At 46.4% G+C, this 21,633-nt stretch overlaps 2 protein-coding genes across 8 annotated transcripts in view; both read left to right on the top strand.

The window, feature by feature from the left end:
* Fbxo16 (F-box protein 16) overlaps window positions 1-21,633 on the top strand; it is a 91,677-nt gene that overhangs the window by 34,685 nt on the left and 35,359 nt on the right. For 2 of the 6 annotated variants that reach the window (XM_052732930.1, XM_052732928.1), the window contains exon 8: window positions 17,837-18,039. In XM_052732930.1, the coding sequence (XP_052588890.1) occupies window positions 17,837-18,007 (171 nt within the window). In that variant the 3' untranslated portion in view covers window positions 18,008-18,039. Of the gene's footprint in view, window positions 1-17,022; window positions 17,049-17,836; window positions 18,105-20,807; window positions 20,921-21,633 lie in introns of those variants that run through there. The other 4 variants (XM_052732931.1, XM_052732926.1, XM_052732929.1 and 1 more) reach the window with 3 other exon arrangements.
* Window positions 17,944-21,633, top strand: part of Znf395 (zinc finger protein 395) — an 83,430-nt gene continuing 79,740 nt past the window's right edge. Inside the window, exon 1 of one of the 2 annotated variants that reach the window (XM_052732921.1) lies at window positions 17,944-18,039. In XM_052732921.1, coding sequence (XP_052588881.1) covers window positions 18,032-18,039 — 8 coding nt within the window. In that variant the 5' untranslated portion in view covers window positions 17,944-18,031. The remainder of the gene's footprint in view (window positions 18,040-21,633) is intronic. The other variant, XM_052732922.1, reaches the window with a different exon arrangement.

The raw sequence follows: 21,633 nt of genomic DNA, 5'->3' as shown, positions 1-21,633 counted from the left end.
GAAAGGCGCAAAGCTACACAGAGAAACCCTGTCTCGAAAAACCAAAAAAAAAAAAAAAAAAAAAAAAAAAAAAAAAAACCTCACAATGAGGAACGCCTGTGATCTCAGCTCTTGGGAGATAGAGGCGGAAGGATTATAAGTTCCTGGTCATCTTTGGTTACACAGCAAGCGCGAAGCCAGCCTGGGCTACAAATAAATGAATGAATGAATAAATACATAAATGAATGAATGAATAGATAGATAAATAAATAAATAGGTGGATGAAGTAAACCCCCCCCAAAAAAAAACTGAATTAAGAATTTTTCTGTCTCCAGTTAAAAAGTAGTTAATCGGCAACATAATAATGTCAGTAATTGTGACTAGGGAACACAATTAATTTGTAGCAGATTTTCCCGAATTGTAATTTTGACCACGGGGGATTCCCTTTTTATCACATTATGAGAGGTTTTGGAGCAAGTAGGAAGGAGTTCGGGTAGGATTAAAAGTGCATGTAATGAGAACTGAGAAGCTGAGGACACACTCCAGGAAAATTAATAGAGAATGGATGTCAATTGGCGGGATAATCTGCACCCACTTGGGAGTAAATCTCTTCCACAGCTCTGCTTGAGAACCTGTTACATTCTGCTGAAATGTATTTTCAAGTGTTATATTTAAAAAAAACCAAGAGAGTGAGAGATAAGCTTCTTAAAATAGACCCGCCTGTGTGCTAAAGACCAGTTCTTCTGCACTGGATGAGGCTTCTTGTAGACACGTACAGCCTGTGAAGCTTGGACCAAAGCCATAAAATTGTCCATGAATCTGCTGATTGAAAAGATAGATAGATAGATAGATAGATAGATAGATAGATAGATAGATATTGAGAAATGATAGAGATGACAGATAGATAGATAGAAGATAGATAGATATGTACATACGTAGGTAGGTAGGTAGATAGATAGATATTGAGAGATGATAGAGAGATGATAGATAGATAGATAGATAGATAGATAGATAGATAGATAGATGCATAGATACCTAGATAGATAGATACATAGATAAATAGATAGATAGATAGATACATAGATAGATAGATGATACATAGCTAGATGCATAAATAGATAGATAGATACATACATACGTAGGTAGGTAGGTAGATAGATAGATAGATAGATAGATAGATAGATAGATAGATAGATATTGCACAGGCCATTATGAGGCATTCTGCCTGGTTTCCATCTCACTAACTGAGGAGGAGGAGGAGGAGGAGGAGGAGGAGGAGGAGGAAGAAAGCAGCCAAACAGAATCTGAGCCAGATGCAGTGGCCCACTCCTGAATTCCAACATTCAGGAAGCTGAGGCAGGAGGACAGCTGTGGGTCTGAGACTGGACTCAAAATAACAGAGAGAAAGAGATAGGGGAGAAGGAGAGAGAGGGGAGAAAATAGGAATCTGAAGATAAGAGTTGGTGGCAATGTATACTTGGAAATTATCAATGCAATTGAATGTTTCTCCTGTTTAAAAAAGCACAAAAATCCGTGGCTTTTGACATTATCTATCTATCAAACACTACCAGAGATATCTTAAAGTATTCATTAGAATTCAAAAGTGGGGGCTGGAGAGCTGGCTCAGCAGTTAAGAGCTCTAGTTCCTATTCCAGAGGACCTGGGTTCAATTCCTAGCACCAACATGGCAGCTCACAACTGTCTGTAACTCCAGTTCCAGAGGATCTGACACCCTCACAGACATACATTCAGGCAAAACACCAATGCACATAAAATAAAAATAATAAATTTAAAAAAATTCAAAAGTGGAAGGATGGAGATGTAACTCTGCTGGTGGAGTGCTTACCCAGCAGGCATGAAGTCCTGGGTTCAAGCCTCAGCACTGCACAAGCTGGTCATGCTGGCTCACACCTATAATCCCAGTACTGGGGAGGTGGAGGCAGGAGGATCAGAACTTCAAGGTTATCCTTAGCTACATATCAAGTTCAAGTCCAGCCTGAGCTACGTGAGACCCTGTGCCAAAACAAACAAACAAGAAACTCAACCCAAACAAACAAAATGAAGACATTAGAAAGTGGTTAGGTGCTGGGCGGTGGTAGGTACTTTTAATCCCTACACTTAGGAGGCAGAAGCAGGTGGACCTGAGTTCAAGGCCAGCCTAGGGTATATAGCAAGTGCCAGGAAGGGCTAGGCTATTGAGAGCTACAAAGTGAGATCCTGTCTCAAAATAATAATAATAATAATAATAATAATAATAATAATAATAATAATAATAATAAAAAGTTGTCTTTAAAGCTGGGCAGTGGTGGTGCACGCCTTTAATCCCAGCACTCGGGAGGCAGAGCCAGGCGGATCTCTGTGAGTTCGAGGCCAGCCTGGTCTACAGAGCAAGATCCAGGACAGGCACCAAAAGCTACACAGAGAAACCCTGTCTCGAAAAACAAAAAAAAAAAAAAACACAAAAAACAAACAAACAAAACAAGTGGTTAGGCACGGTGATACACCCTGTAATCCCAGCACTGGGAGGTTGAGGCATGAGAAGGATCAGTACAAGTTCCAGGCCAGCCAGAGCTAGACCAAGGTAAGACACTACCTCAAAAGCATAGGTAAAGACCTAAATAATAAACCATGGACAAGTTGTGCTAATTAGGGCTAAGAGGGAAATCCAGATGAATTAATGATAGAGAACAATTAGCTATTGCTAAACACATGATTATTATATCTACTTGTTTTGGTTTTGTAAGTATACTAATTATAATTACTATGTACATTTGGTAGTTTTGATAAAGAACATGGAGTATAATTAAGCCCCGACCAGAACTATGCTGTGCTCTTTGACTCATGCCTTTGGATATGCTGGCCTGTGACATGCTGGCGGTTGGGTAGCAGTTCAGGACCCCTCTCCACAGAGTGGCAGTTTACACTCACTCTGGGTCACAGGCCCGGGAAGGAAAAAGCCATGCTGGTGATGTAGGACTCTTGTGACAATGAAGAGATGCTGGGGGAGCCTAGGGAGAGGAGGGAGTGGCATGAAGCTATTCCCCCTCCATAGGAGGGGGAACACGGTGACACACGTGACCGCACCCCAGATATCTCCGATGAGGGACTTTGATAGAAAGTTTCAGGATCCTTTCAACAGGTTTATGGGGGGTGGGGGAGAAACAGGTGGGTGTTGTAGTTGGGGGAGCCTGTGCTAACTGAACAGCTGACAGTGGCATGCCTCCTTCCCCTAACCAGAGGACTATCCGAGATGACGATCATTGAAGACGTGTTGTTCCTCTCCTGCGGGAGAGGGGTATGTGGTAGTTGGAGAAGGTAAAGTGTGGAATGGAAAGGTTTGGGGAAGAAGGACACGCCTAAGTACGAAAGAATACAAGGGATATTGCGTAGGCCTGCCAGGGAGACTAGCTTCTCTTCTGCCCGTCACTCCTGAGAGCAAGCTGAGATGGGGCTCTGTCTGAAGAGAAACGTCCCCAGGGCATCAGCTTCTAATTCGCACAGGGAGCGCTGTGAGCTTGTCCAATTCCTGCTTAACCGGTGTGAGTTTGGAAGTCGGCTTTTTCTTGTGTTCTCACGTGTACTACGGAGATCTCACGGGCTGCCTGAGACCTAGCCAATGAGGGGCTGCCTGAGATGTAGCCAATGAGGGGCTGCCTGAGATGTAGCCAATGAGGGGCTGCCTGAGATGTAGCCAATGGGGGGCTGCCTGAGATGTAGCCAATGGGGGGCTGCCTGAGATGTAGCCAATGAGGGGCTGCCTGAGATGTAGCCAATGAGGGGCTGCCTGAGACGGAGCCAATGAGGGGCTGCCTGAGACGGAGCCAATGAGGGGCTGCCTGAGATGTAGCCAATGAGGGGCTGCCTGAGATGTAGCCAATGAGGGGCTGCCTGAGATGTAGCCAATGAGGGACTGCCTGAGATGTAGCCAATGGGGGGCTGCCTGAGATGTAGCCAATGAGGGGCTGCCTGAGACGTAGCCGATTCCCTAACCACTTTTTGATGTGAACATTTGTTAGGAGATGGGAATCAAGCTTAGATTTGGTTGGGGATGCTTTGAAATTTCCAAGACTTCTTGGGAAACTTTCAGACATATGACGAAATCCCCATCACTATGAGTAGTGACAATATTCCATATCAAACAGATCAGGCTGAAAAGCACAAATGCCATAATGCCCTCATCTTATTTAAACTTCAAAGATTTCCCAGTCTGGTATCAACACACACACACACACACACACACACACACACACACACACACACACACACACACACACATCTTTTTTTTTTTTTTCTTCCACATCTTAACAGCTGACCTCCAAAATCCATATAGGGAAGGAGGGAGCTGTCTCCTTGCAGGGAGGCCTTGGCACAGTGTTAGCAGACTCCTGGATGCCGAGGAGGGGCTGTCTAAGCCTACAGTTCTTGAGATCGGGGGAAGAATCTCCTGTTACTTCTGCCTGGGGAAGGGGAGGGGGGGGGAGGGGAGGGGAGGGGAGGGGAGGCAAGGGGAGGAGAAGGCAAGGAAGGATGGAGGCAGAGAGTAGAAGGTGAAAGGAGAAAGAGAGGGAAGTTGAGATGGGTCATGGAGGTCATCGGGACAAGAGTGACCCCTCACCCCATTTCAAGGAAGTATGTTTGCTGCTATGGGGTGTAAACCTCCTTCCATCTCTGCGGTAAATTCTATTCATTTTATACATACAAATAAGATCTTGCAAGTCTCACAGTCCAAGAAAACAAAAAATCCAGGATGTGGGTGTCAGATTTCCTGGACCTGGACTCAGAGGAGCACAGATGACATCTTTAAAAAGATTGTTTTTGAGATTTTATTTATTTTGATGTTAGTGTGTTTTGCCTGTGTGTGTGTCTGCGCTCCACACTGTGCAGTGTCCACAGGGGCCAGAAGAGGGCCTCGGAGCGTCTGGAACTGGAGTTACTGGTGGTGGGACTCGAACCTGGGTTCTCTGAAGAGCAGCCAGTGCTCTTAACCACTGAGCCATCTCTCTAGCTGCGCCTCCACACACACCCCCAAAACCTCCAGCTGACACCTCGTGTTGATCTCTCCTTCCCACCAGGGTCGAGTATAAAACACACACACCTTTGTCTCCGTTGGACTTTTCCTTGGAAGTTAGTCCTTGCTTTTCAGGTCCTGTCTGGGCTGGGATTTCAGAAAGCTGTTGAGCCTTTAATTACCCTCTTATACTCTCTAATTGCCTTAGATAAGACCCGCTGCTAATTCCAGCCTCCAGAAGGCAATTACCTTCCTCACCTCTTTTCAGGATCATTTTACTCTTAGTATCCTGACTTTTTTTTTTTTTTAATGTTTCTTTGAGCATTCTCTTTTTGCCTTGCTGAATCAAGTGGGAGAAAAGAAAAAAAAAAGAAAAAAAGAAATGTACTCTAAAGCGATTCTGGGATGGTGTGAAAGAAAGAATGGAACAGCCCAGGGTCCAGTTTCAACTCTGTCAATCTCCTGGGGTTTACGTCTTCCTGTGTCTACAGCGGGAATTTGCATGGCAACATTGTTAAAGAATACTCTAGGATAGAGGGTAGGGAGATAATTCTTGGGTACTTGCCTTGAAATGAGGACCTCAGTTCAATCCCTAGAACCGATGGGGCAGAGACAGGTGGGAAGAGCCAGGAGTGGTGGTGTGTTCTTGCAGTCTTAGTGCTGGGTAGGCAAAGATGAGTGGATGCTTGATGCTCACTGGCTAGCCAGCATGGCCTAATTGCTGAATCCTCGGCCAGTGAGAGACCCTGTCTCAAAAAAACAAGGTAGATGACACCTGAAGAACCACACCAGCAGTTATCCGGTCCCCACCTGCAAATGCATATGGGTGCATACACACAACATTCCAGGCTGAATCCTGACTCTCTAAGGGTCCTCTGGGTTTCTACTGAATGTGTCCATGCTTCTCTTTTCCCTTTCCTGGAGGCCGCAACTGTGATTAAAGTGACAATTAGATAGAATACCAAAGGTAAGCCATTCCATTTGTGAATCCAAATTTTTTTTTTTTTTTTTTTTTTTTTTTTTTTTTTGATTTTTTGAGACAGGGTTTCTCTGTGTAGCTTTGCGCCTTTCCTGGAACTCGCTTTGGAGACCAGGCTGGCCTCGAACTCACAGAGATCCGCCTGGCTCTGCCTCCCGAGTGCTGGGATTAAAGGCGTGCGCCACCACCGCCCGGCGTGAATCCAAATTTTAAGCCAATAATTCTCGTTTACTCTCTCATCTTTTTCTTTGAACTTGGGAAAATATGATTCACTAAGAATGAAGACGTTACAAAAGAGAATTCAAAGTGGTTTCCTCACTGACAGTCTTCAATAACTGTTTTCAAATTCCGGCAAACTCTCCCCGTTTTTTTTTTTTTTTTTTAATGATATCTATTTGGTTTGGATTTGCAAAGTTACCCATTTCCACAGGAGAGATTTTTAAATCCTTTCTCCACCAAGGAAACACCTGGGGAGTTCATTTGGAAAGAAGCAGAAAGAATGTGCCTATACATGGACATGGCATTGAGTTCTTTTCCTAAATGGTGTGACTGTGGGTGAGTTACTTAGTCTTTCTAAGCCTCATCTTCTCCATCTGTAAAATGGGAATTATGGTTTATCTTGCTGGGTTGTTATTGGCACATAAATGTAAGGTATAAATCAAGGACCGTGTTAGTTTCTTTCACTGTTGTTGTGATAAAATACTTTCACAAAGGCAATTTAAGGAAGAATGGATTTATTTGGCTCACCATTCCAGGTTACAGTCCATCATGGCAGAGCTCACAGCATTCAGTGGTTTTTTTTAGCCCAATGTTTCAAAGTCTTCCATATTCCTCCCACAAAACAGTTCCAAAGGCCTAAGAGTCACAGGATCAGGTTTACACAGCAGCAAAACACTTGATACTGATTTCTGTCTTTGATTTTTTTTGGTTTTTCAAGGCAGGGTTTTTCTGTGTAGCTTTGGAGCCTGTCCTGGAACTCGCTTTGTAGCCCAGGCTGGCCTTGAACTCACAGAGATCCATCTGGGTCTGCCTCCCGAGTGCTGGGATTAAAGGTGTGTGCACCACCACGCCCAGCCTGTCTTTGTTTCTTTTTCTGGTGTTGTGATAAAATACTCTGACCAAAGCACCTTGGGGGGGGGGGCGGTTTATTTAGCTAGCAGTTCTGGGTTACGGTTTATCATGGTGGGGAAATCAAGGCCCCAGGAACTTGAAACAGCTGGTTACATTGTATCCACCATCAAGAGCAGAAAGCAATACGTGAATAAGAGCATGCTAGCACCCAGCTTACCCTCTCCATTCTATACAGTCCAGCATTCCCTGCTTGGAATGGCCCCACCCAGAGTCAAGATTTGTCTTCCCACATTAAGACAATTCCTCACAGTTAGACTCAGAGACCCAGGTCCCAGGTGACTCTAGATTTTGTCCAGTTGACAACTAACACAAATACCTACTATAGTAGCAGCAGCTCCTACACCTCCATTACACACCATCTTTCTTGTTTACTTTGCTGTCTAAGAACAGAGTCAGACTCAGATAGCCTAGGCTCAATGCCCAGTATCACTATTTTAGTAGCTTGGAAATTTAACCCAGAGCACTTAAGCTCTCTGGGGACTATTTCCTCATCTGGAAAAATGGAGACAGTTAACAGGACTGATACAGGGCTGGGAGGAGGCGAGACATTTAGCATAGTTCTTAGCTCCCAAGTGGGCACGGGCCAGTAGTTGCCAGTCATGGTAATATGCACGTCACACCCCTGATCTGAAAAGCCCAGATCTGAAATGCTCTGTGTCCTCATTTTGTTTCTGTTCGCTGTATACTGTACCCTGACATTAGGCAGCTTAAGGGAGGAACGGTTTATTTGGCTCACAATTCCTGGTTACAGTCCATCATTGCAGTAAAGCCAAGGCAGAAATTAGAAGCAGCTAGTCATATCCACAGTCAGAGAGAATGGAAGCATGCATGCTTGTTGGTGCTCAGAACCTCTCTACACTTACGTGGGCCAGAACCCAAAAGCAATGCCACCCACTGTCATTTTTGTTTTGTTTTTTGTTTTTTCAGGCTAGGTCTTTCCACATCAATGAAGGCAATAAAAACAGACCCTCGTAGACATGTCCGTGGGTCAACCTGATCTGGACAGTCTCTCCCTGAGACCCTTTTTCCAGGTGATTTCAGATTGTGTCAAGTTGACAACTAAACTAAACATCACACTTTCTGAGTGACACCAGGGAGAATTCTATACCTGACCTCCCAGCACAGGTCACAGTAAAAAAAAATTAGAGTGCATGGAAAATATCCCATAAACTCGCCTTCGGGATACATGTATAAGGTGTATACAAAACACCAATGAATTCCCTTTGTGGAGTCAGAGCCCATCCCTAAGGTAGCAAATATTGCAAAACCAAATACTTCTGCTCCCAAGCATTTCAGATGATGATGACTGTACTAACAGCAGCGGTTAAATACGGAATCACACCTGGGACCACAAAGCAGGTGTGAGAGACAGCTGCTGAGGAGCAGACAGAGGAGGAACTGGAGGAGAGACCAGCCTTGCAGCCAGAGGGCGGTGGCGAGGGACTCCAAACAGTGGTGGGAATGTTCAGGCTACCCCCATCTTCCCCGGGTTTCCTTTCCTCTTTGCTCTGCCTTCTGAAGTGGGCGGGTCTGTGCTCAGTCATGTGATGTGCTTGCCTTGCCTCCATGAGGCCGTGAGTTCAATCCCCAGCGCCACCTAAGCTGAGTTTGGGGGCCACATCTGTAATCCCAACAGTCAGGGGATGGAGAGAGGAGAATCGGAAGTTTAGTGTCAACCTTGACTCCATGAGTTCAAGGCCAGCCTGGGCTAGAAGCCCTGTCTCAAAACAAAGTAAAAGTGAAGTGCAAGCCATGTTTTCTGTGTCTGTATGGCCTTTGCCCCACTGTGTGTTTGGATATGTCTGTATCTATATTATGTGTCTATGTACGTTCCCTGCACTGGCTTCTTGGCACTCACACGCTTCACTCCGCCCTTCCAAACCGAAGCACGAAGTGCACTGAATACACCACCCCTGGTTTTGGCTGTCAGTGTTGATGCCTAAAAGGACAAACCTGGGCCAGGCAGTGGTAGCACACGCCTTTGATCCCAGCACTCGGGAGGCAGAGGCAGGTGGACCTCTGTAAGTTCGAGGCCAGCCTGGTCTACAGAGTGAGTTCCAGGACAGGCACCAAATCTACACAGAGAAACCTTGTCTCGAAAAACCAAAAAATAGGGCTGGAGAGATGGCTCAGAGGTTAAGAACACTGGATGCTCTTCCAGAGGTCCTGAGTTCAATTCCCAGCCACCACATGGCGGCTCACAACCATCTACAATGAGATCTGATGCCCTCTTCTGGCCTGCAGGCATTCATGTATACACTGTATACATAATAAGTAAATAAATCTTAAAAAAAAAAAAAAAGAAAAGAAAAACCAAAAAATAAAAAATAAATAAAAGGACAAGCCTGGGAACCCTGTCTAGAGCCTGAATTTCTCCTGTACTGCTAGGAGAGCTCACTGCACGTCCCCGTCCCGTCCGGTTGCCTCCCTTGTCACACTAGATATGATGAACGGCCTTGGCATTTCCCGCTCAAGGGGCTTCCTGCTTCTCTGTCACCAAACATTTAGACGGATGCCAAATGGTTATTTAAACCAAAACAAAATATCATCCACTTTGGATCCACCAGAAAAGAACTCTGCTCGTGAATTATATGCTATTATTATATGCGTATCTATGATGACAGGTTTGAATCACAGCTACCACAGTGTTTATATATGAATGTAGATAGCGGGAGGAATGCATGTGTGTGTGCATCTGTGTTTACATAGTTTGTGTATGTATGTGTGTATTTGTGTACACAGGTATGTGCATGTGTATATGTGTATTCATGTATAGGTATGTGAATACATGTGTATATGTGCATGTGTGTATATGTATGCATGTGTACGTGTATATATGTGAATGTGTGTGCATATGTATATTTGTATGTATGTGTGCGTGTATGTATATGTATGTACGTTCCGGCTATACCCCAGTTTCCTTTCCTCTTTGCTTTGCCTTGTGAAGTGGGCGGCTGTGGCTCAGTCACTCATGTGCTTGCCTAGCGTTCATGAAGCATTCATACATGTGTATGTATGTATATGTATTGTGTTAATGAATGTGTATGTCTGTATTTATATATGTATATGTATGTTTGTGTGTATGCATGTATGTGGATTTGTGTATGTGTGTGTATTGTGTGTATTATGAATTTTGAGAATTTGTGTGTTTATGTTTGTATATGTGTATTTATGTGTATGCACATGTATTACACATGTGTATGTAAATGTGTATTTGTATATGTATGTGTATATTACATATTTGTGTATGTATACATATGTATTTGCGTGTGTCTGTGTGTATGTATGTGTGTGTGTCTATGAGTATGTGCATATATGTGTGTCTGTGTGTATGTGTTTGTGTGTGTGTCTAGCTTGTCTGTGTGTCTGTATGTGTCTGTGTGTATGTGTGTATATCTTGTCTATATGTGTATGCCTATGTGTCTCTGTGTGTGTGTCTGTGTATATGTGTCTGTGTGTATATATCTTGTCTGTGCATGTGTGTGTGTGTGTGTGTGTGTGTGTGTGTAGCATTTGGTAATATGAGGCTTCACTGAAAATCTGGAAGCCAGTGTGCTGAGATATGGCTCTTGTGAAGCAGGAGTCAGCACGCCACTGTCTGGGTTGTGTGGCCCATGCATGTTTTGCAACATGTCTGCTTTATTTCACCTACTTGGATGGCCAAGTGGCACGCACAGACTTGGTGTCTTGGGTTAAAATTTCAAAACCCTGGCTAACTTGCCTCATATTCCTCCGCAACTGACAGTTGCCTCAAGATAACCAGAGAAAGCTGTGCTTGAGGCATGTTCAGGTGCTGCTGATGGTTTCTCCCTAATACGTCCTCCCCCACCACACACACACAGTGCAGGAAAAGGACGCCCTCTCATGGTGCTGATCAAAGCAGAGGCCTGCCCAGAGCAGGGACAGGACAGAGGTCTTCCTTACAGAAGAGCAGGGAGGGCGGCCCAGCCATCACCCCTCAGGGATCCTGCCACAGAAGGACTCCTCCTCAGTGAGGATTTCTCCCTCCATGAGCTTTCATCTCCACGGATGGTCACCACTGATGATCATCCCGGTTTATGTGACTCACGCAAAAGAACTTCTGCTTTTATGATTTTCAAATAATAATAATCCACATTTAGACACAGAATTACCTATCACCCCGAACTAGGAGTCATAGTACAATATGGAAGGGATATAATTCCCAAACACTGAAGGGGGTGGAGATGCCTTCTGCAAAGTGAAGATCTGCCATGTCCCCGCTGTCCTTCTGACATGGAATCTCATTACTGGCCTTGAACCAATGAACTCCAATGATTTTCCTGCTTCAGCTTCCCAAGCAGTCGGGACTGCAGACGCAGGCCTGTGCTCGACTCCACCACTCTCTATGCTTCCCCCCCCCCCCCATTACAGAGTGCTGGGAAGATTAAGTGAACAAATGAACGTCTGATTCCAGGTACTTACACTGATGGCCGCTGGCTTTCTGGAAGAGCCCCTAGGACACCTTACGTACCATGCTTAGCTCTGTATTTCCTCCTTCCGTACTCACTAAATGCTGTCGCTCTCCTCATGGGTCCATGGGCTTCTCTGAGGTGATATTCATATGGCTGATCATTTCCAGGTGGCTGCACATACATGAAAAATTTAAAAAAAAAATAGCTACAGGATAAAAACTGCGGGTCTGTGGACCGACTTATTCATACAGGCTGTCTCTTGCTTGTTGCTTTTCGAGGGCACTGTTATGTCTTGGGTCTCTCAGCTTCAGCAGCCTCTGGGTCCTCTCACCCACTTTCCCAGCCTCCAGCTAGCACCAGCATTTTCTTCTGTGTTTATTTCAGCGTCTCCTCGCTGCGGCCATTGCTGTGCAGTAGGAGACACTACGAGGGGTCTCGCCGGTTCAACAAGTGTTTTGCAGGGATTGGAGGAGGCACTAGGGACACCACCAGGATAAGACACAGTTCCTGCCCTCGGGTGGCTCATAGGCCAGAGGGGAAAGCTCCCAACTAGGGAAGAAATAACTAGGTATCCGGGGTAGGTCACTGTACCAGTATTCATTCACTGAGGCCGGAAACTCAGCAGACATGGTAGGGTTGAGGAACTCGTGGGTCTCCCAGTGAACCATTCAGAGGAGGCCTGAACGGAAGAGCCAGACTCAGGGGGAAGAGCAGATGGAGAAGCAGATCCAGCCATGATGATGTAGGCACCAGCTGCCCAGGAAGAAGGCCAATTCCAGCAAGTCCGTGTTGAAAGCCTGGACTTACAGCAGCTGTGGTCAGCTGCACAAGGAGGGGCCATTCACCATCCCATTGCGAGTGGGGGATGGGCTGGTGAAGTCCCAGGTTAGCTGAGGAGCTGTTGGCATTGATGGCTGCCGGGGTGGGGTGGGGGAACAGGAGTCATTCATTTTTCCTCAGCGGTGTGGCCGCTGGTGAGTTACCCGTGTTCAGTAAACACTCATTAAACGCATTGGAGAGTTATGATAATAAAAATTTAAAAGCCACAGAAGTAGGAGAAGAAAGGGTTCAGGGGAAGTAGGAGGGGTTAGAGAGGGCAATAGGGGTGGATATGGCCAAAATAAATTACATGCATTATGAGATTATCAAAGGATAAGCAAAACCCTGTGGTTTTGTGCTGACATGTGTGTGGCATGTGCACATGTGCACGTGTGTTCCCGTGGGCAACGCTTGTATTTTATGTGTGCATTTGTACCTGTACTTATCATGAGCATTGTGAATGCACACAGTATTTTTAGAAGGCTATAAAGCAACAGATAACCTTGGTTGGCCTTGTAAGAGGGAAGAGAGGGGAATGAATGGAGGGATCTCATTGAGCCCATTCTCATCTTTTTTTTTTTGTTTGTTTTTTGTTTTTTTGGTTTTTTTGGTTTTTCGAGACAGGGTTTCTCTGTGTAGCTTTGCGCCTTTCCTGGATCTCGCTCTGTAGCCCAGACTGGCCTCGAACTCACAGAGATCCGCCTGCCTCTGCCTCCCGAGTGCTGGGATTAAAGGCGTGCGCTACCACCGCCCCGGCCCTTTCTCATCTTTTGAGTGTTAGATTATGCAGAAATGTAGCCTATGCAAACAATGAAGAAGTTCTATTTTTTAAAGAAAGGGGAAAAAAAATCTCAGAGGCCCACTTGGAGACGCCCATTAAGGAAGAAGCTCCAAGGAGGAGGGAGGGTTAGTTCAAACAGATTTGACCTAAGGTGATCCGGGGTCAAATGAACCACGTGAAATCAGGACTTCTGTCACCTTCCTAAAATTGTCCTTGTTGCTAAGTTTATGTCTGAGAAGGTAGACACTTCAGGGGTCTCGGGGAGGTAGCCAAGATCAGTAGGAAGGAAAAGGCTTGGGGAGCCCTGGGGTTGGGATGAGGGACATTTCTAGTTATTTCAACCACAGTTAGATGTTGCAAACCAAGATCCAGCACTCTAAGGTTTTTATTCTTTTATTTATCTTCCCTGTTTTTCTCTTAAATTTTATGGCTCATGCCTGTAATCCCCTGAGAGGCTGAGGCAGGAGGATCGCTATGAGTTTGATACTAGCCTGTGCTATGTTAGTAAGTTCCATGTTAGCCTGGGCTACAGTGTATATGACTCTGTCTCTAAGACACACACACACACACACACACACACACACACAGCGCCAGCAAAAAGCAGATATTAAAGTCTTAAACTGGGTCTGGGGAGATGGCGCCATTGGTAAATGCTTGCCTTGCAGACACAAGGACCTGAGTCTGATCCTCAACACCTATGTAAGGTGTGTTTGTGGGGGAAGCTGGTCAAGGCGGTGGACTCTTGTAATCCCAGAGCCGGGAGGGTAGAGACAAACCGACCTCTGGGGCTTCCCGGCCTCTCTCACTAGGCAAGTTCGAGGCCACTGAGAGACCTTGTCTCAAAAAACCAAGATGCCTGCCACCTGAGAAATGACCCTGGAGGTTGTCCTCTGGCTTTCACATGTGCATCCACACACCTGCATGCACACACGTGTGCACACAAAGGCATGCACACCCGCACACCTCTGTGCACCTACATACACACACCCAAAAACCAAAGCAGACCAAAACAACAACAACAAAAACAAAAACAAAACAAAACAAAAACAAAAACAAAACAAAAACGGGTCTTAAACTGAAGGAACCAGGACAAGAAGGAGAATAGACATAAGAAAACCAGCTTCCCAGAACTGCTCTCCGAAGGAAAGAGAAAGCCCACAGTCTGGACGGGGTGACAGCTACTGCAGAGAAGCAAGGCAGGGCAGCTCCCGGGACCTGCCACCGTGAAGAAGGAGAGTGGGGAAGAGCCTGCCCAGGCCTGTGGCCCTGTGGCTGCCCCGGGCTCAGGAGCAAAGGGTTCCTCAGATTCAGTGACAGATAAGCAGGGCTCGGTAATAGGATTAAACTGCAAGTGTTACAGGTGACAGGACGAGCCCGTTCTTGTTATCGTGAGAGCGGGCCTCGTCCTCATCCAGCAGGCAGAGCTTTGTCTTTACTGTTCCCGACAGGGCACAAAGGAACACTCCAGTTTGTTCTCTTGCCCTGGGTGGATCTGCAGACAGCTGGAAACAGTGGCTCTGTCGTTGGTTGGTTGGTTTTCTCTTTGTGGTGTTGAGGATTGGACCCAGGGCCTCCCATGTGCTAGGCAAGTGTTCGACCATTGAGCTGTGTCCCCAACTCTCTTTTTATTTTTCATTTTGAGACAAGGTTTAGTTAAGTTGCCCAGGCTGACCTAGAACTCTTTATGTAGCCTAGGTAGGCTTTGAACTAAGGATCTCGGATCATGAGCAGACTGGCCTCTATAGGAATCTGAATACTGAAAATGTCAGACGAGAGAAGGTTATATGCTCTCATCCCTCTGCTCCCACTCTTAACATTGACCTTTTGACCCTTTGAACTTAGCCACTTGCTACTTTTCTGGGGGGCGGGGGAGGGATCTCCATCCAATATGTTCTGCACTTCTGTAGACAGCCCCTGGGAACCAGTGAAGTGCAGGACCTCAGCTTTGCAGGCAGGGAGACCAAGACTCACAGATATAAATACTGATATGCAAGAGCAAGCAGTCAAGGCGAAGGTAGGGGACTCAGTAATGTTCTAGGATCCCACTGACGGAGGAACTCCAGAAGGTGAAAGCGTTCAAGATAGGCAGGCTTGCTGGGCGGCAGTGTCGCACGCCTTTAATCCCAGCCCTTGGGAGGCAGAGCCAGGAGGATCTCTGTGAGTTCAAGGCCAGCCTGGTCTACAGAGCGAGATCCAGGACAGGCACCAAAACTACACACAGCAACCCTGTGTTGAAAAAACAAAACAAAACAAAAATATAGGCAGGCTCATGCACACCTGTAATCCCAGCATTTGAGAGGCAGAAACAGGAGGATTGCTATAAATTCCAGGCCAGCTTGGGCTATGCAGAGAAATGTTAGTCCCAAGACACAATAACAGGGCTGAGGAGATGGCTCAGTCCGTAGGATGTTCTCTGTGCAAGCATGGGGACCTGAGTTTGATACCCAGCCAGTGCCACATAAAAGTTGACAGTGGTGGCTGGCCTGTGTCTGCAATCCCAGTGTGGTGGTTTGGAAGAAAGTGGCCCCCAAAGATAGTGACACTATTAGGAGGTGTGGCTTTGTTAGGGTGGGTGTGGCCTTGTTGGAGGAAGTGTGTCACTGTGGAGGTGGGCTTTGAGGTCTCAAATATGCTTAAGCCACATCCAATGTCTCAGTTCACTTCCTGTTGCCTGCAAATCAAGATGTAAGACTCTCAGCTCCTTCTCCAGCACCATGTCTGCCTGCACGCCACCATGTCACACCATGATGATAATGGACTAAACGTGTGAAACTGTAAATCCCCCCAATTAAATGTTTTTTTTCCTTTATAAGAGTTGTCGTGCTTGTGGCAATAGGAACCCTAACTAAGACATCCATCATATCCATAACCCCAGCTCTGGGTAAACAGATGTGAGTGGTGCTTCCTGGCCAGCTAGTCTAACTGAATCAGCAAGCTCCAGGCCAACAAGAGACCATGCCTCAGAAATCAGGGTGGAGAGCAATTGAGGAAAATAGCTGAGGTCGACTTCTGGCCTCCACATGTACATGTGTGTGAGCACATATATAATTCATCTGAATCTCCAGGTGTAGTCATGCATGCCTATAATCCCAGCACTCAGGAGGCAGAGGCAGGAGGATCAAGATTTCAAAGTGGCCAACCTGGGCTATATATGAGACCTTGTCTCAAAAAAAAAAAAAAAATAGACATTCAAGCTTCTAGGAGAAGGTGGACCTTGAAGGATGAGTTAGCTGTAAGGAATTCAGGCAGGTCAGAGATGTGGAGCAGGACCATTCTACATGATTCGTCCTTGAGGGACAGTGAAGGGGCAGGTTAGCTGGAGGGGGACAGCAAGTGACACCAGTCACTGGCTTCTGAGTCAATGAAAATCAAGAGTGAGATTTTCCAAGATTCAGAGGAAGCCTGCACACATCTGTCAGGGTGTAAGATGGACTAGTGATTCCACGGTGACCTGCCAAGATTGGGGGGTGGGGGCGGGGCTTCGGCCGAGGGAATCGTCTTTCATCATTGTGCAATTGGAGGCAAGGGAAAGGCACACTATTTACCTTTTGTGTGTTTGGAGTCAGGTAGTCCAGGACTGTGTAGCTCAGGCTGGCCTTGACCTTTCGGCAACCCTCCTTCCTCTAAATTCAGACATCCAGGATTATAGATGCTTATATCGTGCTTAGCTCTAGGGCAAACGTTTTAAATTTAATTTATTCTTTGAGATTGGGTCTTACTATGTTGACCAGTCTGGCTTCAGATCCACAGAAACGTACCTGCTTCTGCCTCCCGCGTGCCTGCCTTCGAAGGCTGACTTTATAAAGCACTTCCCTCTTTAAGGCCTCAAGCTCAGATTGTCTTATCTTCTTACTCTCTGTTCCTCCCTCTTCCATTTCCTGCACACCACCAGATGTCAAGGAGAGATCTGTTGTCACTGTGAGTTTGGGTTGGGTTGTCAACCTGGGCCATTTGCCATGTCCCCAAGTGTGCATGCAGATGAGTAGAGTGAAAGGCATGGGGACCGTGCTGGTGTTCCCTGGTCTAAGATGCAGAGGTCTCTGGAGCTAGCTGTGACACTGTGCTGTGTGACTGTAGGCTGTAGCTATCAGGCCTGTTCCTCCATTTCATTGGCTGATAAAATGGAGATTGTGAATACCCCTCTCTCTCCCTCCCTTTCTATCTCATGATTTTCTTGAGGATCAAATAAAATGTGGTGGGGACTGGGGAGATAGCTTAGTCTATAAAGTGTTTGTCTTAAAAGCATGAGGACCTGAATTTGACCCCCAGCATCCTCGTAAAAAGCAAGGTATGGTAGTGTGTACTTATAATCTCAGCACTTAGGAGGTCAAGACAGGTGGATCCCTGGGGCTCACTGGCTAGCCAGCCTAGCTTAACTGACGAGCCCCAGACTACTGAGAGACCCTATCTCAAAAAGCCAAGGTGGGTGGCCCTTGAAGAATGAAGTCAGCGCCCGTGTGTGTGTGTGTGTGTGTGTGTGTGTGTGTGTGTGTGTGTGTGTGTGAAAGTTATTTTGAGGGTGAAGATTTACTAGTTATATAGTTCAATCTATGAAATCTGCATGGGAGTGATGTAGGAAATTTTAGAAATCCTCATCTGCCTCATGACTGCATTACGTTGCATCATATCACTACAAGAAGTTTAATTGTATGACCTCCTTTGACGCTTTAACAGCCTTCCCGCTAATGGTACTTTTTCTTCCCTAGATGTCCCTGAGTTCCCATCCAAAAGTTCCAGTTTGTCTCGCCTGGCCTCTTCATCTGCCAACGGGACCCTCAGATCCTGAAGCAGCAGCTACGATTCTCATGGAGCACTTTCCGAAACACCCTGGGCTTCAGTCATCCCCCTCAGAGGCGCCAGAGTTGAAGCTGACTTAAGGATGGAAAAGGACTTTTCTAGAAATGACAAGGTATTCTTCACAGATGAGAGTTGGATTCTAACTAGTCCCTCCATTAAACTCTTTTGGTTTAAGTACCTTGTTGTAAATGGTCCTGTGGGTCTACTGTATCTCAAGACAAGAGAATAAATAGCAGAAATGGTAACAAGTGCCAATAGATAGGTTGGGTTTGATGAAGGGATGTCTAATGGCCTCATGGGTAATACTGGGCAAGTCAGGGTCCCAGAAGAAAATGACACCCCCAAGCCTCCTTGAGTAGTTGGTAAAGGAGATGCTTAGAATGTTGGGGTTGTAGCACAGACCGAGAGGTTTTGACAACAGAAATGTGTTTGCTCACAGTCTGAACACTGGAAGTCCGAGATGATATGTCAGCAGGTAACGCCAAGGTCTCCTCTCTCCACTGGCCATCTTCTCCCTGTCTTTACGTGACCCTCTTCTTCTAGGTCCTATTGGACCATTCCAATGGCTCACTTAACCCCTCTCATCTGTCTCCAAACGCAGGCTCATTCTAAAACACTGGGAGTTGGGAGTTTGTAGCTGGAGAATTTTTCTCCAGCTCCCACCACCAAGTCCCACCAGTCCCAGAGCCCACTTATAAAACAAACACACAGACTCTTACATTATTTAAACTGCTTGGCCATAGCTCAGGCCTATCATTGTCTAGCTCTCACTCTTATATTCAGCCCATTTCTATTAATCTTTACTTTGCCACGTGGCTCGTGGCTTACCGGTACTTTACATCTTCCTTGTCTTGGCAGTGGCTCCAGCCGGTCTCCCTTTCCTTCCTCCTTCCTCAATTCTCCTCTCTCCTTGTCCCGCCTATACTTCCTGCCTGGTCACTGGCCAATCAGTGCTTTATTTATATCGAGCAATATCCACAGCAGGAGTTCAGCAAGTGGATCTGTAGGGGGCGTGGTTCAACCAGTAACACGTGCTGTGGGCAGGATTAGGAGACTCCAGATAGGATGCTATTGAGGGGGCAGCAGTGAGAACCTTTATCATCCTTTGGGCCAAAGAGACCAAGGGAGAAGGGGGATTGGAAGTCTTGGAATCCAGCTTCTGCTGTGGCCTTGGAAGAGAGGCTGGCAGACAGGATGTGTTCGAGGTGGCAGAGGAATGCAGGAAGGGAGGCAGCTGATACCCAATCTTCTCTCTAGACACCCTTCCACACTCCTGGCAAACCTTATCTGAAAGTAGAGGCAAAGATCTTTGTGGTTCAGCCCTTAGCTGCCAGCCTCCTGAGGCAAGAGAGCAGAGCTGGCGAGGCTGAGCAGTAAGTCTGGGTAGGTCAATGGAAAATAGCCAGTATCATGGAGGAAAAGAATACAGGTCTGGGACCAGTGAGATCTCAGCGGGTGAAAGCATTTCCTGTACAAGCCTCATGACCTAAGTTCCGTCCTTGGAACCCACGTGGAAGGAGAAAACTGACTCCTGAAAGGTGTCCTCTGGCCTCCACACACATCAGCCCCCACCCCACACCCCCCACACCCCAACAATAGAATACATGTCTGGAGAAGTTACAATTGTCATTTAAGCAATTTAAAAGAGCTTTGGAGTAACTGGAAAAATGAAACAAAGTTGCTTAGCCACAAAGACTTGAGTGCTACTGTAACAGGCCCCCAGACCTTAACACAACCGACGCCATGTTAAAGGCACCATTCCCATCTTAAAACCCAGCACATAGGCCCCAATGCCTGCCACCATGGAAACAAAGACCTAATCCATCAAAGACCTAGTCCATAGTTCCAGAAAAGTCCTTGACTGTGCTGACCTTGATTTTTGGCTTCTGTAGTTCTGCTTCTCGCTAACTGAAGTGTGACAACCAGGATGTGGTTTTTTGCATGAAAGACAAAGGGCTGTGAAAGCTCAGGGCTGCATGATTTGGGCAAGTTCCCTATGCAGCCGCCAGCCAGCAATAATGACTTTCTTTTTTGGCTTTACGAGTGTCCGTGTGGTCATCTCTGGTGGACTTACCTCGCAACACTGCCTTCTACACTAAACCACCTACCCATGTACCTACCCATCTCAGTGTCCCAGAAACTGCTGTTCTAGGATGCACAGTTACCTAAGTAAAACAAAACGGAAAAGCAGGGTTTGCTGTTATAGTTTGAGTGTGAAGTAGCCCTCCAAGAGGCTCATGTGTTGAAGGTGTGTAGCCCCCCAAGAGGCTCGTGTGGTCCTGAGGTGGCAAATCCAATCACTGGGAAGTGATTGCATCATTAGGGTCTGACATCATCGATGAGTTAATTCATTGAGGAGTTTATACCAAATGTGCTTTTAGGAGATGGGGACCGGTTGGAGGGAGTAGGTCCCAGAGGTCATGCTTTGAAGGGTCTGTCTTGTCCTTGACCCCTTCCTGTCTTACTCTCTGTCTTGTTTGCTACAAGGGGAGAAGCTTTGGCTTTCCCCATGCTATTCTGCCTTGTCATGCATGGGCCCAGAATCAATGCAGCCAAGTGGCCAGGGACTGAAACTCTGATGCCAGCAGTCAAAATGAGCTCTTCCTCTATAAACTGTTTATTTTAGATGTGTTGTACAGAATTGAAAAGAATGGCAAACACAGCTATCAATTATGATGCCAGACAATTCACACACACACACACACACACACACACACGATTTAGAACAATGGCCCAGACTGATGGTACAGAATGAAGTGGTGTGTGGTGTGTGTCCCAATGATGGGTAGGAACAAAACAATGTAAGAATCACCTCATTTGTGCCACCTAGGGTGACATGAAAACATCGTTCCACATTGAGATCTTGTGTCTCTCCCATAGGAAAAGTGTCCTCTTCCTGGATCCTGTGGCCTCATGGTCAGCCCCCAGCAGCCATGAGCAGATGGAGACGCTGCGTGGTCTGCAGCTGCGCCTGCCTCTCTCTTTTTCCCAGGGAACCTTTTTTTTTTTTTTTTTTTTTTTTTTTTTGGTTTTTCGAGACAGGGTTTCTCTGTGTAGCTTTGCGCCTTTCCTGGAACTCGCTTTAGAGACCAGGTTGGCCTCGAACTCACAGAGATCCGCCTGGCTCTGCCTCCCGAGTGCTGGGATTAAAGGCATGTGCCACCACCGCCCGGCTACCCAGGGAACCTTTTAATCGTGTCAGAAGCAAGTTAGACTCTGGACCTGTTTGAATGGGTCAGGCTGGAGTCTGCCACTATTCCCTTCTGGAATATGAACCAGAATTGTCTGGACCGAGAATTATCAAGGTGAAGAAGGGCTTACCTATACCAGCCACTGCATGTTGTCTGTGGCTGTCTTTCACCTATTTATTCCCATGGTGTGGACCATCTACTAGGGGCTCAGTGAGGGCTGAAGGCAGATCCTTTGTTCCCTTCACAGGGCCTGGGGTTCTGGAGCATGGGGGTGAGCCAGGTGGGCCTGAGTCACCTTTGAGGTTCCAGTCATTGAGGTTCATAGTGTCACTTCTGTTTAGTTGGCCAGACGGTTGTTCCGTTTTGGGAAAGGAGACACAGACTCTGGAGGGTTGCAAGACTCTGGACAAGCATACTGGTTTCTCGGACACCCACAAACACCACAATGGACCTTGTAGAGGTGTCCTATGTGCAAATAACCTACTGTTTTCATTACAATATTCCAAATAGCCCCC

Source organism: Peromyscus californicus, unplaced genomic scaffold (assembly GCF_007827085.1).
Source record: "Peromyscus californicus insignis strain IS unplaced genomic scaffold, ASM782708v3 Scaffold_12__1_contigs__length_115047231, whole genome shotgun sequence".
Lineage (NCBI taxonomy): Eukaryota > Metazoa > Chordata > Mammalia > Rodentia > Cricetidae > Peromyscus > Peromyscus californicus.
Note: the sequence above shows the minus strand (reverse complement) of the source record. Positions and strands in the feature narration are given on the sequence as shown.